This window comes from Pectinophora gossypiella, chromosome 19 (genome assembly GCF_024362695.1).
Source record: "Pectinophora gossypiella chromosome 19, ilPecGoss1.1, whole genome shotgun sequence".
In the NCBI taxonomy this organism is placed as follows: Eukaryota; Metazoa; Arthropoda; class Insecta; order Lepidoptera; family Gelechiidae; genus Pectinophora; species Pectinophora gossypiella.
In genome coordinates, this window is record NC_065422.1 from 13,246,311 (window position 1) to 13,264,675 (window position 18,365).

The 18,365-nt window shown below is 39.1% G+C and overlaps 1 protein-coding gene across 1 annotated transcript in view; it reads right to left on the reverse strand.

Moving 5' to 3' along the window:
• Positions 1-18,365, reverse strand: part of LOC126375406 (neurobeachin) — a gene marked incomplete at its 3' end in the record, with an annotated part of 592,334 nt that overhangs the window by 261,433 nt on the left and 312,536 nt on the right. Inside the window, exons 14-25 of the mRNA XM_050022313.1 lie at positions 16,078-16,300; positions 12,201-12,343; positions 11,243-11,329; positions 9,118-9,221; positions 8,029-8,225; positions 7,217-7,533; positions 5,357-6,899; positions 4,355-4,500; positions 3,450-3,614; positions 2,257-2,436; positions 1,415-1,513; positions 232-339 (exon numbers count right to left, since the gene is read on the reverse strand). Of these exons, the coding sequence (XP_049878270.1) occupies positions 232-339; positions 1,415-1,513; positions 2,257-2,436; positions 3,450-3,614; positions 4,355-4,500; positions 5,357-6,899; positions 7,217-7,533; positions 8,029-8,225; positions 9,118-9,221; positions 11,243-11,329; positions 12,201-12,343; positions 16,078-16,300 (3,312 nt within the window). The remainder of the gene's footprint in view (positions 1-231; positions 340-1,414; positions 1,514-2,256; positions 2,437-3,449; positions 3,615-4,354; positions 4,501-5,356; positions 6,900-7,216; positions 7,534-8,028; positions 8,226-9,117; positions 9,222-11,242; positions 11,330-12,200; positions 12,344-16,077; positions 16,301-18,365) is intronic.

Sequence of the window (18,365 nt, forward strand, 5' to 3'; positions counted from 1 at the left end):
CGCCGTAGTCGAAATCGGCTGGATCACATCATCATGTCATGTTATGTGTTTTTGTTTTATGTAATGATATTGTAATGTATTTTTTTCTATGGTATTTTAAAACAATAAATGTATCTTTCGAGATTGCTCTCAGTATAGTTTTGAATTTTACAATTAAATTAGAATGGAAAATGCACATATTGAACTTTACTCTCTATCTAAAGAATGAAATGAAATGAAACCCATACTGACCACATCTCTATAGATGACTGCTCGTAGTCTGTTAACATCCATGTCCTGAAGTAGTCGCTCGGGGTCTTTGACGGGACTTGACGCGTCCGCCAGGCTCGCCACCACACTCTGAGACCACAAACAATACACAATATGACACATACGTTGACAAATCATTCATTTAAATCAAGGAAATATACAATTCATTTTAATTTGACATTTATAAAAATATATTATCAATTTCTTTAACTGTTGCTGGTCCGGATAAAAGTCTAATAAGATTAAGGAATCATTCCCAATAAGAAATATTATGTTAGTCAGAATTATTAGAATATACCTCTAATGAAATGAAATAGTTAAAAGTGATCATGCATTTATCGTGTCGTATGACAATTTTTTTTTTAATAAACCTTCTGACAGTAGCATACAAGTGAAAATCAAATTAGGTAGAATAACATGCTAAATATTTTCTAAAAAAAACTTGACAACGCAGTGTGTTGTGTATGTAAATTAACCATTGTAAGTAATTTATTTTAATAAAATAATTTATTACAAAGTGCAAGGGTGCAGTTTTCAATAAACTTTATTTACAGTATCAATTGCAGTAAAACTACTAGGACAACATAAGCATCGAAGAATTTTGGGACCGAAATAAGAAATTAGCCCCCACGTAGAGCAATAAGTAACCAAAACGCACTCAACTGTCTGCATTCGTGTCTATAAATCACAAAAATCCTCCCAAAAAGTGACAGCGAATCAATTAGTGAGATTCAAAGTACCAGGGCACCATAGAATCGTAAGAGACGATCGTAGTTTTCAATGAATCAAAAAAGGAGGCAGGATAACGTCTTTAAGGGGCGTCAACCATTTTTTTGAGCAGTTGTTATGATTTATGTACACAACTGCATAGGATTGCTTTTTTTATTATCGGAAGATGTAACAGCGCTATTCTAAATGCTAGTTAAGTAACTTTAGATACGTTACTTGAGTTCGTAAAATTTTTCATATAGCTTTTTAGTTAACTTTTTCATGCACCGTTGCGTAATACCAGTATGTTATTATACTGAGTACCAGTATATTAGAGAGGGTTAAGATTAAGAATTTACAAAACATCGGATTTCTTTATGAATAGGTGAACTTTATATAAGGACGATATTAAGGGGTGTTCATGATTATGTTACAGTGTGACATGTATATTTTTTACCTTAGGCGAGGGCGTCTCCCCAGAGCGCGCGGCGCGCCCGGCCGCGTAGCGTTGTCGCTCCTTGCACTCGAGGCAATTCCGAACAGCGCACGTACACACCTACACACACCACGCCGCTACACTACACCTACACTAGGCTGGTCGAACACCAAACTCTTCGGCTCTATGAACTCCTGGTACTTTTTGATTAATATTTCAATCTGGTTCATTAAGTTTATAAGCTATTTTTCTTTTTTTAGGTCAGAGGTTGGTTGTGAGTATTATTCTTGAACAACGAATTGAAGAGTTTGGTATTCAAAATCTAAAAACTAGAAATAAATGCAAGAGAAGTGTAGCTACGAAGACTCAAGAAGTAGATCTAACTTTTAGATTTAATGGACTAATAGAGTTATGTTTTCTCTCTTTCTATGCAAACTAAAGAAAATCTTCTCTATGAAGTACTAAATCACTTTAAAGAGTGTCTAGACTGTCTTTTCTAGATCAATTTGTAACAGTTTTTGATAAGAGATTTAAAAAAAAACGAAAGAAACTGCAAAGTTCAAACAAGTTTTCTAAATGTGTTGTTCGGATGACGCTTTTGCAAAACAATCAATTTATGGATTAAAAGAAATGAAAGCAATCTGCGATTGCATGTGACAAATTTCAACATTTGTATATTTATTAGGCAATCGAATAAATCAAAACAGCTCATTTTTATTACAATTCGGAATTCGGAATTAACTTCGGCAGACGTGAAAAACCCATCAGAAAATTTCGGTCAAAATAATTCAAAGTTTGAAGTACCAGGGCATCAGAACAACACAGGAGCATACCCAACGTAACGCTACTCGCAGTCTACTCACCAGTCGCAGGCACTGGCGAAGGATGCCGCCACTGGACATGTTTTTCTCCGCCTCTAGTTCGGCGAAGTTAAGCGCACTGGCGAAGATCAGGACGTCCGCCATGCTGACCAGACGCTGCAGGAAGGTCACTGCCACTTCTACCGGCATGCCTTGAGTCGGCTCGATCACGTCCAACTCGTTCTATAAAATTGCCACGTTTTGTTTTTAAATGCACAAATCATTTCCGGATGCGTGTATGACAGGTGTGAGACGTCTGACAGAGATGGATGGAAGAGGAATACATGTCGTGCAGACTCCACTTAGAGTGGGATAAGGGCAGGAGGATGGTGAAATGCACAAATCATTTCCGTCGTAATAGTAGTCAGAATAGTTCTCGACGCTTTTATTAAGCATGATAATAGATGGCCAGCCTCTGTGGTCTAGTGGTAAGAGCGTAAAGCTCACGATCCGGAGGTCCGGGTTCGATTCCCAATGGGGACATTGTCGAAATCACTTTGTGAGACTGTTCTTTGTTTGGTAAGAACTTCGCGGGCTTGAATCACCTGATTGTCCGAAAAAGTAAGATGATTCCGTGCTTCAGAGGGCACGTTAAGTCGTTGGTTCCGGGTAATTTTAGTTCTGTGCAATAAAGTATATTTGATTTGATTTGATTTTTGATTTAATGGCCGTAAAAACACCTCCACCAACCCGCAGTGGAGCAGCATGTGGAGTATGCTTCATACCCCCTCCGGTTGATTGAGAGGAGGCCTGTGCCCAGCAGTGTGACTTATATAGGCTGTTTATGTTATGTTATAATATTAGATGGATTTTTAATTTCTGACAAGAAATATCTGGGTGGAAACTCTTGAAACAGTGCTCTTTAAACCAATGTTGTTGCACGATTGTAAAAGTGTCGCCACAACATGTGTTGCGTATTTAAACGCAGACAGTGTCTTCGGAATTTTTAAAGTGTGGATGGATTTTGATTTTTTGTGAGGAATGACGATTACTCCACCGACAAGAGCGCCAGCTCTTAAATAAAGAGAGAGAGAAAATGGATTTTGTGAAGAATGAAGATAAATGTATGTGTGTAAAAGGTCTGAGAATTAAGATGATGACAGATAGTAACGAATGGAATACATGTTAATCCGGACCCACTTGGAGTGATGTATGGGTAGGAGGATGATGAGAGTCTTCGGAGAATTCATGCTTACATTGGGCGAAGTAGCGGAAGCTAGCAGTGGTAGCAATCCCCCACAAGCGATGATCAGGTTGTCAGCTAGCTGGCTGATCAGGTGCACCGTGTTGACTACGAAGATGGCGTTCTCGCTGCTGTTCACGAAGTCTATCACTGACTTCGTTGAGTGACTGCGCCACACCTAGAGGCAGAGTAAACATAAATTACACGATTTGTTGTCGGATGATGAACGCTCCTTTACAAAAACAGTTGGAGGTCCAGTGATGGAAACCGTTTGAAGGTCCAATTAATTAGTTCTAAGTAATAATAAAGATTTAGACACAGTTTCCGAAATTGATGAATTATTGCAAAATCATTAGCTCAGCAAATATTAAAAAATAATTAAAAATATTGCTATTTGACATATGCGTAATATTGCTTTTTAGATTATAGGGGAATTGTTTCACTGTAGCTTTTAGACCCCTGTTCTTTTGATAGTCGATTACTTACCTAATTATCATTCTAATAAATATGAACACACAATGGGTAATGGGGTGTATTTAAATGTAAAGTTTCATAATTTTGTTTATACTTTCACGGTTTGCGGGATAAGGCGACCTATTGGCCTCCTTGGTCCAGCGGTTGAATGTTGGAGTCACCATCCGGAGATCTGGGGTTCGAATCCCGGTGGGCATATATCACTGTGATACCTAGTTTGGTTAGAACTGCAGGCTGATCACCCGATTGTCCGAAAATAAGATGATCCGTGCTTCGGAAGGCACGTTAAGCCGTTGGTTCCCGGTTAAAACTTACTGAAGTACGTAGTCGTGACATGAATCAGGTAAGGAGCTTTTGGCGGATGCTGAGGTTGGTAATTCACCCCACAACCCACACGATAAAAGAATACGATAACGAATTTTCCTGTAAACATAATTCACCAACCTGTATATCAGTCTCCAGTGAGAAGAGTACATCGGACAGCAGCCGCTGGTGTATGTAGGACCACCGGAACTCCGGTATCCGGAATGGCGGTCGTGTCGGGCCCGGCGAGAACATCGGCCGGTTGCATTTAGACGGCCTTTTCGTGTCTGTTCATAAATGGTAGGTACAAATATAACAAATCAAATCAAATACAATTAACTTCACAGAAACAACAGCAGCAATAATCTTATTCATCGACTCAGCAAAACGTTTGAGTGTTTTGTATGAACAAATATTTTCTGAATTAAAACACATAATAACGGGTTCTTACCGCGTTTACATCAGGGATATGAGACGACGCCCGATATTTTCTTTTATTTCAATAGGGAAGACGGGTTCAAATTATCGAGCATGTGGAATCCAGTGGTAGGTGTTGTAAAAAGTGACAAAACGTGAGGACACAGTGAGTGCAGTTTGTCGTAGTGAGTTTGGTGCGAGTTAAGATGATTCAGAGCATTCCGATATCAAATACATAAACAAGCGGCAAAGAAAGAGAGTAGACAGATATGTCTGCCCGTAGAAAATTATGGATCTACCTACTCCACTCCAATACCATCAGTCGGCCCGTGATCATGGCACTTGCAACAGTGTCGAAATATCGGGAGTCTCATATCCCTGATTTAAACGCGGTAAGAACCCGTTATTATGTGTTTTAATCAATAACCGCGTGAACTTAAAATATTTTCTGTCCATATTTTTTCCATTAGGACCTTGACTCCATTGAAACGGAGATGCGTTTTAAATAACACGTCACATCATTAATAAGCAAACGCTAATAGTTATTTAAAACACATCACATTCGTTGAGTCCAGGCCGTATACTGTTATTAGACATGTGTAACAAAAATTTCTAAATGTAATTGCGATGTTAACAGGATTCCAGGAGGAATTAAATTGACTAGTGATGTTCAATGAAGCTTTACGATGAATAAAGACTTATAATCACAGAAAAATCGACACTTACCAAAGTGATTAGAATCCACTTGCGTGCTAGTCGAAGCGCTTCGTGGCCTCTTCGGTGACGTCGTCGTATTTGTGCCTTGAGAGGCAACACCCTCCCTATTGCCGTCTTGCTTCATCTCACTGTCTCCAGGTAAACTGACTCGTCTCTTCTCTCTGTCCGCGTCACGATTCCTCTCATCTTCTTGTTCTTTCAGTTCTTGCTGTTGTAGATTTGCTCGTGAAATGTTTTCACTAATAGTAGCGATAGGAGGTATTTCTGGCGTCTTCGGCTCTTCCGGTACACTAGATTCAACCTTTTGACTGTCGTTCTTCAAATTTTCTTCTGCTACCTCATCTATAGTTTCTTCCGGCTTTTGTTTATGAGATTCTTCCTCTTCTTCTCTAGAATTGACTAAAAATTCTCCGTCTAATGGCAGAACGTTACCCTCATGTGGGTGATCAGATGGTATCACCCTCTGCGGGCTATTGTCGTCCGCTATCACAGTTTCATTCTTCTCTTCACATTTTGTAACTACATTCGAAATAATATCATTTACTAGTTCACTAGCGACACTTTCTGCCGTTCGCTGCTCCTCAATAATTTCTTCGATTTCCTGTTCAAAGTCTTCTCGTCCGTTTGGTGTGTTACCTTCGGAATGTAAGCCTCCTGATATAGCTCCAGAATCAGTGTCGTCATCAGTTTTTAACCTGACCGTCTCCAAAGCAATCGTGAGTACATCATTCACGATATTAATTGCTATATGTTTAGGATCATCGCTGTCCTCGTCTAGGTTGTCAGTCTTATCTTGTATTTTTTTAGGGCTAGTTGTCTCGCTCGGAGTGAGATACAGCTCGGAGGGATCAGACAGGTCAGATTCCCTCTCCGTCGCCGCATTCAGTCCGTCGGCTACACGCTCAGGACTCGCTGTTTCGCTGACGGACAAACTCGAAGGTATCCCCTCGCTCTTGTCCGTGTTGTCGTCTTTCGTCGAGACGTTATCACCGACGTCTCTCACTGGAATGTAATCGAGGCTGCCTTGCCTCGTCAAAGGTTTCTCACTCTTCTCTTCCACTATCGTCCCGATCCCAGATTCGGAGCTCTCCAGTAACTTATTCTCATTTATAATAGAATCGACCAACTCATTATCCGCGTTGATCAACCTCGGTTCGTTAGACGTTTCGCCTTCATCGATCGCGTGTTCGACCTCTGTACATTTAACACTATCACAACCGTCATCGGGCACTTCGGTATTTACATTTTTTACAGGGCTATGCACTTTACACACTTCACTATATACGACGTTAGTCCTCGAGTCTTCTTCGTTGGTGTCTGGTGGGTTGCAGCTGCAGTCGACGTCACGGAGGCTATGCCCGGGCCCAAGCTCGGTCTGGGCCGCGTGGTGGTGCAGGGCGGCGGGGGCTGGGGCCTGCGGGCGCTCCCAACCCGAGATGGTGCTGATAGGCCTCTGCTGGCGCTCCGCCGGGTCCGTGATGTTGTCTGCGCGCCGCTGCTCGTAGTGCTCATACATCTGCGCGAATTGCAGCTTGAATTCTTCATATGACACCTGCAAGATTGGTGAGAAAAAATACTTAACTATAACGCGAAAGAATTAAATAGACAACTTGTATCAAGGCTATTGCATACAATAGGTGTCTAGTTGGTTTTCAGTAGTTATCGATTGCAAATGTTATTATATACAGTATTACATCGCAATGAGTGATAAATAATGCACAAATACACTCGTGAATTCTTAACCGACGTTTGACGGAAAAACTGTGTTTTTACGTATTGTTATCCGCGTGTGGCAATAACTACTTTGGCGGACAAATGGGAAGCGCTGAGGGCAATTTAAAAAACCCGATTCATGACGTAACAATTTACCTTAGAATGCACGATGGCCAACGTATCGACCCAGACTCTCCAACCCCCGTACTCATGTTTGATCGCATGATGCAGTAGCATCCTAAACAAGGAATACACCATGTCAGAAATCTTCTGTTCCTCTGCGTTCTTGGGGTGTATATACGCCATGGCGATCAGCCACTCTTGCCACACGGACATCTGAAGGACGGTGCGTCTGTTCTCCCTGTTGTTACTGCAGAGGAGTGTCATGTCTGATAGGAAGAGCTTCTTCACTTCCAGGAGTTGTTCCGTCTGCTTCGACTGTCGAATTAGCGTTGCCACTACTTTTAGGATCACTGGGGAAAGAAGTTATTACATAGGTTAGTATTTTATCAGGGACAATAATAAGTGAGGATTGGTTTTCTAGAAATTGATGAAAGTTGTCCTTTTTGCTTTAGTCGTTCTGGATTAATGGTATAAGAAGACCAGGTATGTTCAATCCTATGACAAGCCACCATTGCTAGCCCATTGATGACGTAAGTGTTACCATTCTATTGATATCTCCAACATTCCAAAGACATAAATTTTATAATTGAAAATTAAGTGAATTACTGACTAATTACTATTATTTGTCACATATATAAAAATCATTAAAACTGTACGTAAATCTTTTACTAAAAGTACAAAATTTCCTTGCAAAGTAAATAAAAAAGATTGGACGTGGGTAATTTTTTTTTACGAAATGGAAACGCAAGGTTAGATGATGTCAGCTGGGCTAACCTTGAAATGCTAGCTGTCAGTTTTGAGCATACCTGGTCTTCTTATACCGTGTTTGGAACTATTATACTCACTAGGATTTTCTAATCGGAAGTGCGGCTGCGGCTCCGGATGGCTTGTATACAGGATCTGCTGGCCAACATGCTCGGTGAGCAGCTCGTAGAGCGCGTTGTACACCGGCAGGGAGAGCGCGTCGCCGGCGCCCGCGCCGCCCAGCCGCGTGGCGAGCAGCGTGTACAGGTTGTGAGGCGACATCACGTCGTATTTACGTCTGGACATTATGTCATACATGTTTATTATTGTATTGTAGTAAAGATTATAAAAAAAGAAAAAAGTAAAGCATTTAAAAGCATTTTAAAGTATATTTGATTTGATTTGATTATGTAGTGTTGGCTAGGCCCTTTATATAGTATGATCTTTAAAGTGATTACATTCATTTAATAACATATTCTTGTTTCGCGGAGCCCGGTGAATTTAATCCGGACCGGATTTGCACCAGTGAGTTATTATTTTATCTTAAGTGCAGTTTTCAATAACACAGTTGTCTCGACCATTATAGACGGCGATACGGCTCACCACGTTGGTCTAACAGAAAGCTCGGTGAGGTGTGGGTACTTAGTTCATCTTGCGATGGATGTACCTCTTGACTTCGTGACTACCCAATTGGTATATAGTCGGGAGCTTATGTTATGGAATTGACAACATTTCATTTTTACTAAGGTGCCTTAAATCGAAAACCATTTCGAGATATTTCTATGATTTACACAAAACACATTTTTTCAGATTTTTTAATTCACTAATAATAGAAATATATTGAAAAATCCACGAGGTCAGAAGAGGAAGGCATAATAAGTTCAGACCTTTACATAAAAATTATAAAAAAAGTAAATGTCATACATAACATGACACTTTGTTTGCAACTTGTTTTAAATACGCATGCAAAGGTACATTACATTATACTGCCTTCATTCTATCAATGGCAGAATCCAATTTTCAAAAAATATCTTTTGTAACTTCTAGTGGAAAAATCTTGAAAAGAAAAAATACGTGTCTTCTATTTAAACAAGTACTTTCGAAATAGCACAAAAAAACCACGGCTTAAAAATTTGAAATGTTGTCAATTCTTGTTGGCACATGTCATCGTAAGTCAGCACCATGCTTACTTGTGTGTACTCCTGCTGAGGAAGAATCCAAGCAGTTTCAGCGCTTGCAGTCTGATGAGCTGACTCTCAGACGAGAGTAGTTTGAAGATTGTCCTCACGCCGCCCTGCAACACAACATAAGCGGCAATTAATACAGTGGGTCTGTAAAGACCACAATTCATTGGTCTAAAAGCAATGAGGAACCTTCCAGACTGCATACATACATACATACATAAACTCACGCCCGTAATCCCAAATGGGGTGGGCAGAGCCACAAGTAATCAAAGACAACTTGCAGCCACTGTTGATACGAAGTCCTAAGATGGATATGATGAACCTTATGGTGATAAGGGATCAGCCTATCGCCCATAATATTAGTCCATCAGACTGCGTTCTCCATAAACAATATTTAGATGGCGTTGTACAGATTTGACGTGATAATTACCTATTTTCTAATTACTCGTGTATATAATTATTCAATTATACAATGTAATGGCAGAAGCATATATAGAAAAATAATAATTGCTGCTCGATATTTGGATCATCATCATCATCAGCCGTATGACGCCCACTGCTGGGCATAGGCCTCCCCCAAGGATCTCCACGACGATCGGTCCTGCGCTGCCCGCATCCAGCGGCTTCCCGCGACCTTCACCAGATCGTCGGTCCACCTTGTAGCGGGCCTACCCACTGAGCGTCGTCTGACACGTGGTCGCCATTCCAGAACCTTTCCGCCCCATCGGCCATCGGTTCTCCTCGCTATGTGTCCTGCCCACTGCCACTTCAGCTTTGCAATTCTTCGAGCTATGTCGGTGACTTTAGTTCTCCTGCGGATCTCCTCATTTCTGATTCGATCGAGCAGGGAAATACCGAGCATAGCTCTCTCCATTGCCCGCTGAGCGACACCGAGCCTCCTCACGAGACCCATAGTAAGCGGCCACGTCTCACTGCCGTCTCTCATATTTGGATCACATTATGTAAATTATGTTGCTACCTTTATTGATTCTCTTTATTTTGATAACAATAATAATTGGTGGAAATGAAAGATGTGATTGTGCTTGGGTGTAATAAAAAGAGTCATAATTTAAACCCAAAACAAAGATAAAAGATGCATATGTCTGTTGTCCATGAAATTAGAAGGTTCATCATCAGCCCATTAACGTACCCACTGCTGGGGCACGGGCCTTCCCTATGGATGGATAGGGAGATCGGGCCTTTAACCATCACGCGGGCCCAGTGCGGAGTGATGGTTATCAACGACTGCTAATGCAGCCGGGACCAACGGCTTAACGTGCCTTCCGAAGCACGGAGGAGCTCGAGATGAAATTTTTTTGTGGTCACCCATCCTATGACCGGCCTTTGCGAAAATTGCTTAACTTCAACAATCGCAGACCGAGCGCGTTTACCGCTGCGCCACCGAGCTCCTCAAATTAGAAGGTTAAACGAAGGAAAATCTTTACAGCTCCATCTATATTGTTTATGAGGAATGTAGCCTGAAAAGTCTCTCATCCTGCTATTTGACGAAAGGCAAAATTACTAGGTTAAAGATAAATTATAAAATGGTAATTTAGATACAGAAGTCAGTCTAAGATAATTAAAAACAATCTTATTTTCCTCTTTGACTATCTTACATGTTTATTTTTTTTCAGTTATTACATGGAGAACAGCTTACAAAACAATATAGGCTTAAATATAGCAACAGAAAGCCAATTACATAACAAAGAATAAGATGTATATGTATGTATGTATTTATATTTATATATTTCTATTTTATTTTTATTTGTTTTTTTATTTATAGTATTAATTATTTTATACAAGATGTTGCACTGTCCCGCACCAAAGTGTAATAATGTTTCCTATCCACTGGTTGCCTGGAAGAAATTGCTGCTTAGCAATAAGGCCGCCAGATTGTACTGTATCTATCATCATCTGTGTTTTTTTTTTTTGTATGTTGTGTGCAATAAAGTATATTTGTATTTGTATTGTATTGTACAAATTCCATAGAAATGTATAATTTTGACGTTTCGTAAAAAGAATCTCTTTGGTCTTAATCAAGCCTCTTATGTATTACATATCGAAATTTCACGACTTTTCACAGTAAAATGGGTCAAAATAAGGAATGCCTTCATTTTCAAAGACTCCTCACCTTAGCGTCGAATGCAGGCACCATCGAGCTAGGGTGCTCAGACATTAGTGAGATCAGCATTTGAAGCACGTCGTGCAAATTCTCGTCCTGAAATTGACAGATAATTGGTTAAGAATTTGGATTGTAATTTTCATAAAATTCTTCCGTTACCTTATAGCGAAAACGACGTAAATCCCTTTTAAAAAAATCCCAATCGGATGAGATTAAGAGCCGTCGTAGTGCAGTTGGTAGAACGCTTGACTCTCAATTTGAGGTAGCAGGTTCGAATCACAGCATAGGCCTAAACCAATGATTTTCGAATTTGTTTTCGAATTCATGTTTGGATCATAAATGATTATCACGTGGTCAGCGGTGAAGGAAAACATTGTGAGAATACCCACATTCCCGAGTAATGTATTTCGGAGGTATGTGACCTAATCTGTATTGGGCTGGTTTTCTCTTCGCGGATTAGAAGGTCAAACAGGCAGTCGCTTCTGTAAAAAATCGGACCTGTAAAATCTTCAGGTTAGATCAGGTTCTTCTATCGTGTGGGTTGTGAGGTGGATTACCAACCTCAGCAACCCTGGTGTCAGGGTTATTATTGAGCCGCCAAAGGCCCCTGACATGACTCATGTCACGATTACTCACTTACAACAGTATGTAGTAACCGAGACCAACGGCTTAACGTGCCTTCCGAAGCACGGATCATATTACTTTCGGGCAATCAGGTGATCAGCCTGTAATGTCCTAACCAAACTAGGGATCACAAAGTGATTTTTGTGATATGTCCCCACCAGGATTCGAACCCGGGACATCCGGATCGTGAGCCCAACGCTCAACCACTGGACCACAGACGCCGTTGTTAGATTAGGTTAGAGATGATGAGAATCGGATGAGATTTCCTTACCTGGTGCCTACAATAAGTCACGTCACAAAAATAAAAATAAAAAATACAATACATGGTACCAGGAGCGCATACCTCGTGCATAGTGGTGAGGTAGTTGAGTATGGACTGCAACTCGTCTTCCTTCACGCCATTGCCGATCATGATCAGCTGCTTGAGGAATAGCAGGATGTACGCGCGAATCGTGAGGATGTCCTTGTGAGCGGGACGGGGGCCCTCTGGAATTCAAGAGACGAGAATAAATGTAAGTTATAATAATTATATAGACTGAAATAGAAAACGTTTTGGACAGTCTTAGTGTTGCCAGGTGACACTACGTAGTAAAAAGGAAATTAAAAAAGAACAGGAAGCGTAACAGTCTTTATTTAGAAATCAGAATGTCATAATTGTCGCTAAACTACCCGATGGGAAACCCTGAATTCATACATGTAAATATTGTAAAAAGGAAAATGAATTCCATAACAGTTTCCTCAATTATTTACATGTTTCATATGCAAAAGCTCGGATCAAAGACAAATTGGAAAAACATAGAAAAAGGTTCCAATATAATACATACCCTCGAGGTATATATTGCCAGAAAAGTAATTTCAACGAGTGACTTCCCAGGCTACGGTCACCAAAAATAATATAGATGGCTTTGTATGGCTTTGTTTTGGGTATATAAATATTCCAAAATACAATGTAGTAGCAGAAGTATATACATGTCGTGGCCAGATCATAGAATTGATCATTTCATGATGTGCTCGATCATTTCATGAAATGGTCACATTTCATGAAATAGAATATCATTCGTTGGCCACATCATGATGTACATTGGCCAGATCAATGAACACAAAACGTTTAACGATATGAGCAACTAAATGCATGATTACTTCATGATATGGCCAAACGTTGGCAATCATATCGTAAAATTAGTAACATTATGCACCGATAGTGGCGCTGGTGTCGATTATATTTAAAACTTGATTGATATTATAATCGTTGAATCAATGTTATTGTTCAATTTTCCATATCAAATAGGTGCATAATTTTGAACCTAAGAAATTAATCGACTATTCGCATTTTTATTACACCACATAGCATGGACACCGCCTACATTAACGATATGGCCAAACGTTGATTGATATATCATTAAAAGTTGACGTTTCAACGATATGGTCATCTTAAGTTGGCCATTTCATGAAATATGACCATTTCATGAAATGGTCGAACACATCATGAAATGATCAATTTTACGATCTGGCCACGACATATATATTAGTTTTTTTTTTTTACTCGACCTGGGTCGGGATTTTCTCCTTTCTCCCGCCCCGAGACCCTCAAGGAAAAGGTAGATCGGAGTCCCTCTCTATAAACATGGTGTTTCCTGAAACTTTTGTGAGTATAATTGTTGTGTGAATGGCGACCTGTTTCTGCATTACGTGTATGTTTATATCTGCGTCTAGTTGGCGATAATATCTATGTAAACTTTTGGCTACTACTCCAGTCGCTCCTATAACTATGAGTATGATTTGGGTAGGTGTTTTCCAAAGTCGGGTTATTTCTTTTTGCAGTAGGTGATATTTGCTTAGTGTCTCTATTTCTTTTGCTCCTATATTATAGTCAGATGGTATGGTTATGTCTATCAAATATGTTTTATTCTCTATTTTATTTATGTATATGATCTGTTATCCATGAAATTAGAAGGTTAAATGAAGGAGAAAATGTACAGCGCAATCTATACGTATAGTTTTCGAGAAACGTAGCTTGCAAATTCCCTCATTACATTAAATATATATTAAAATATATATTTGATCCTATAACCTAAATAAATACCGTGTTGAAACGAATATAATTGAATTGAAATGTTGTAATAATTTTAAAAACGATTGCGTATGCTATATTTGATATTTGCATTGATAATGTTGACAATACTGAATTTAATCCTGATCGGCATTTGCAATATTTTGATACGAAAGTGAATTTCAGAGTAGCGGAAGTCCATATCAACCGAGTCACCGCCAAAATATCCTTTTTCAAATATTCGCATATCTTGCGAATATCCGGTTGGAATTTATGTAAGTATGTTACCAACCTTCGTATCATATATTTGCAAATAAACAAAAGATTCTAAGATATTTTTGAATATTGACTTCCGATGCTCTCGAATCACCCCTCTTCGATTTTTAATAATAAAAAATAATATACATGTAGGAAAGTGAGAATACTATGGAAGGATAATGAATGGGAATTTGATTGTTTATGGTATGAATGGAGGTTGGTTAATGAATGGGACGTAAGGCAGTTCTAAAAAGTAAGAAAGGGTGTCTATGGTGGGATGTCGGTCAGGGTTAGAGGATAAGGGAGGAAGTTTTTGTTTGGTTGGTTAAAATTAATTAAAATAGAAGGAGTGAGGATATTTCAAATATCCCGTTATATTATGTATGGAGAGTGTTTGGCCTTTTGCGAGAAGATTTGTTAATGATTTACTGTTTTGTTTTTTTTTTCAATTATTATTTTAATTTTTTTTTTAATTTTGAAATTGTATTTTTTTTATTTATTTTTTTAGTGTTTTTCATGTTCATAGTCTTATTTTTCTTTTTGTTTCTTTTTTCATTCATTGTTTATTTTGTTTTATATTAGTTTTTATATTGTTTTTTTTTTTCTCGTCATACAGCGCATTGGTGTACACTGTAATGTTGTATGTACCTTATTAACAAATAAATAACAATAAAATAAATAAAATTTCTATATCCCACATACATATATACATAAGATCATATCTATTTCCTGTTGAGGTAGGCAGAGGACATGGAATTCCACTTACTACGATCCTGACACACCATTTTCACTTCTCCACCACCATCAAGGACTTCATACATGCTCGCCGGTTAACAGTACTCTTGACCTGGCTTTTCTTTAAAAATCCTGGATCTGATCGCAGTATACAGCTAGGCCTTTTTCTTCCACCTCTACCACCAGGGCATCATAAATCTTTTTCGTAAATAATAACATTTGTATCCTCAAATGGCATAAAATTTATACCTTTTAAAGCGGCTATCAATGGCGGATCCTTTGTTGAAGCTACATTCATTAGCACGAACATTGAATGTACCAGACACTGATGAATTATTTGCACATCACGACGACAATAACGAGTCCATTTGTTTAAAGATAGCCACTTGGTGATATTAAACAGGTATTGTTTGATGGTGGGTCGATGATAAAATTTATATCACATAGGCAAGTATCAGTAGTAGTAGTTAGGTAAAACATCATAGAAGGAAACATTTAAGGAAAGAGAGGAAAGGATAGACCTAGGAAAACATTTATGAAACAAATAAAAGAGAAGGTGTAGGTCGTGGCGTATCAGGAGGTGAAGGATTTGACGGGAAGAAGAGAGGGATGGCGATTACTCCACCGACAAGAGAGCAGCTCTTAAATAAATAGAGAGAGGCAAATATAACCTCGTAAGACCGAGTAAGACCTGGATTCCCAGATAGAAATCTTATGGGGTTTGGATTTTAAAAGGTCTTTAATTAAAATGTTAATGATATAAGCACCCCTATAGTTTGTCCGCCGAATGAAACGGGATCTTCCCACTTCAATAAGGCGAAAGCTCATGGACATGGTGTATTCTGCCCATCTTAACAAACGGTGCCCAGGCCTGGTCATTGACTGAACGTCAAAAGTCCAGGCTTAAGCGAAGTGTGTTGTGTTAGGTGTCAAACGAATTCATCGAGTCCAAAATACAACACTGCGTTCAAAAACGGTAATCGCAGATGTGTGTCTATCACATAGTGAACGAGTGCCCTCTCTACATCGGTTCCCAGATGGCATAGCTGCTTTGTATGACGGATGCGGCAGAGACTTGGTTGAGGAAGCTTAAATTACATATATGATCCACGCAGGATATGTTTTGCCATACGCAATAAAAATAACCACTGGTAAAAACAAAGGAAATCAAACTCACCCAATCCCTTCGGCGCGATTCCACTCTTCTGCCTTGGATTCACGACCCAGTAGTAATACTTCAACGTGTGCACCGTCTGGAGCACGGTGCTGACTCGCCTCACGCTCCCGTAGATATGCGCATCAGCCAGGAAGTCGGTGGCCAGGTAGCAGTACAATCTGGCCTGGACGGCTGCTGGTGTGTGTATCCACAAGGCCGGGTTGAAGAGAATGTGGTCCAACAACTGCCAGGTCACAAAAGATTGGCAAAAAGACTAGGTTAGCATAGACTTTTGACTGTCCGATGGTTCGTATCGCACGCTCGCTTGCTTTGAGTTTTGGGGCCGATTAGATTGTTAGACAATACTACAGAATAAGGAATAATAATTATTACGTACATAACGGCAACTCTCCGCTCCCCACCAACGGTTGAGCTAGGCATGCCTCACCCCCCTCAGTGTTGCTTTACTTTTCAATCGTATGGGCGTCAGACATCACACACACAGATGCGCGTGTACGATAACGTCAATGTGTAGTGTCTTAAAACGAGGTGTTTTGTATGAAGTGTCTGGAGTGTGACAATACTTCGATACGCAGTTATTATGTGAATGATGTTAGAGATTTTGTCTATTGGATTAGATAATATAGATACCCACCTACTTTGTTTATGATTTGCATTATGTGGGTGATATCTGATAATCATGTTAATAGGTAATTGTGTGGGTTCGGTGTAAAAGTTTGTTTAATGTTATGAACATATAACTTGGGTGTTTAATAGATTCCATATATTTTTTCTGATAAGTATCACTGTGATTTGTAACCTCACTAAGTGTGCAAAGTATTATTACAGTAGTCTATTTTGTGTAGGCTTAAACTTTATAAAGATTATTATATATAAAGGGGCTCTTGTCGCTACGTACCCAAAGCTGCTTTATAATTACTATACTTACTATAAGTAGATATTGGTTGAGTAAGATCAGGATTTTACTGAGAGACGAATGGATACTTAATAACACTAACAAACAAGAAAAAGGAAAAATAATACACAGAAACACGGAAAACATAAATAAGTAGGGTGTACAGAATTTTAAAAAACGTTTTTGATAAGCTGTGTGTTCTTGATAGTGTTTATACTTTGTAAAGCGATAGTGATCCTTTCGAGTGCACTTATGTACTACTTCATGTGGCTAAGCTAATTTATATGTGCCTGGTATTTGAGAGATGGAACATAAGGTGCCCAGCGGTCCATCCTCTCTGTCTAACCCGAAAGAGGTAGCGTGAAGGTTGTTGTGCATTTTCTAAGCTGCGTTTTGTATGTTTGTAAAAATATAAATAGTAGTAGTTTAATTTAGTACACGATATTTTTGTAGTCATAGCACGGCACTCGCATATCGCGCGCGAACTAACAAAACCAGTCCTATTGGTTTATTTATCGCATCGCGCGCAATGTGCGTGGATGCTACGGCTGCAGGATTGCATACCTAACGATCTGGTGTAAAAAATTTGAATGGTGGTGTAAAAGTGAAAATAAGGACCTAAAATATGGGTGTAGTTTGAGAACAATGAAGATTTTGAACGAACCGAACGAACTTGTTAGGCCCTCGCACAACGAATGAATAGAGAAATAAGCATTCATAGAGCTGTTCTTTTTATGACAGCAATATTAATCATTCATTGTACCAGGCAATCATAAATGAGAGGAGCTAGTAAACAAACGAAACAATACTTATATAGTCATTTACGTTCATTGGTTTCGAATCACTCCAATTAGTTATACAAGTGCCTCAATTCCGTTCGGCAATCGTTCCCGAAGTCCTGCGCTGAGTATGGTGGTGGTATAGAAACAACGGGACTTGGTGAATCGTGGGTCGTAAGGGGGTAAGCAAGGAGCATGCGGTACAACCATCAATACAAACTTAAGGCTAAGGTACATATCACGTAAAGTGCAAATATTTTTTCTCAATTCGAATTTAGAAAATCTTTTTTTTTTTAATTATGTTTTGATAAAAGGCGAATAAGTATTAGGTTGGCATTCGAAAAAAAAGCATAAAAGTCGATCATAACGAACAAATTTTTAAGTTTTATATATATTCTTTATAGTCTACATAATAAGGAAAACAATGAAAATATCTAACAAAAGGTGGGCTTATCACTAAAAGAGATCTCTTCCAACCAGCCCGGCATGGTAGGAAATGTGAGCTACAGGAGGTTACAAGTAACGGTTTTACGTTTAAAATACTAATTCGAATTGAGAAAAATAAATAAAAATGCTTATTGTATAAGTAAGTTCATATTATTATGCACGGTAAC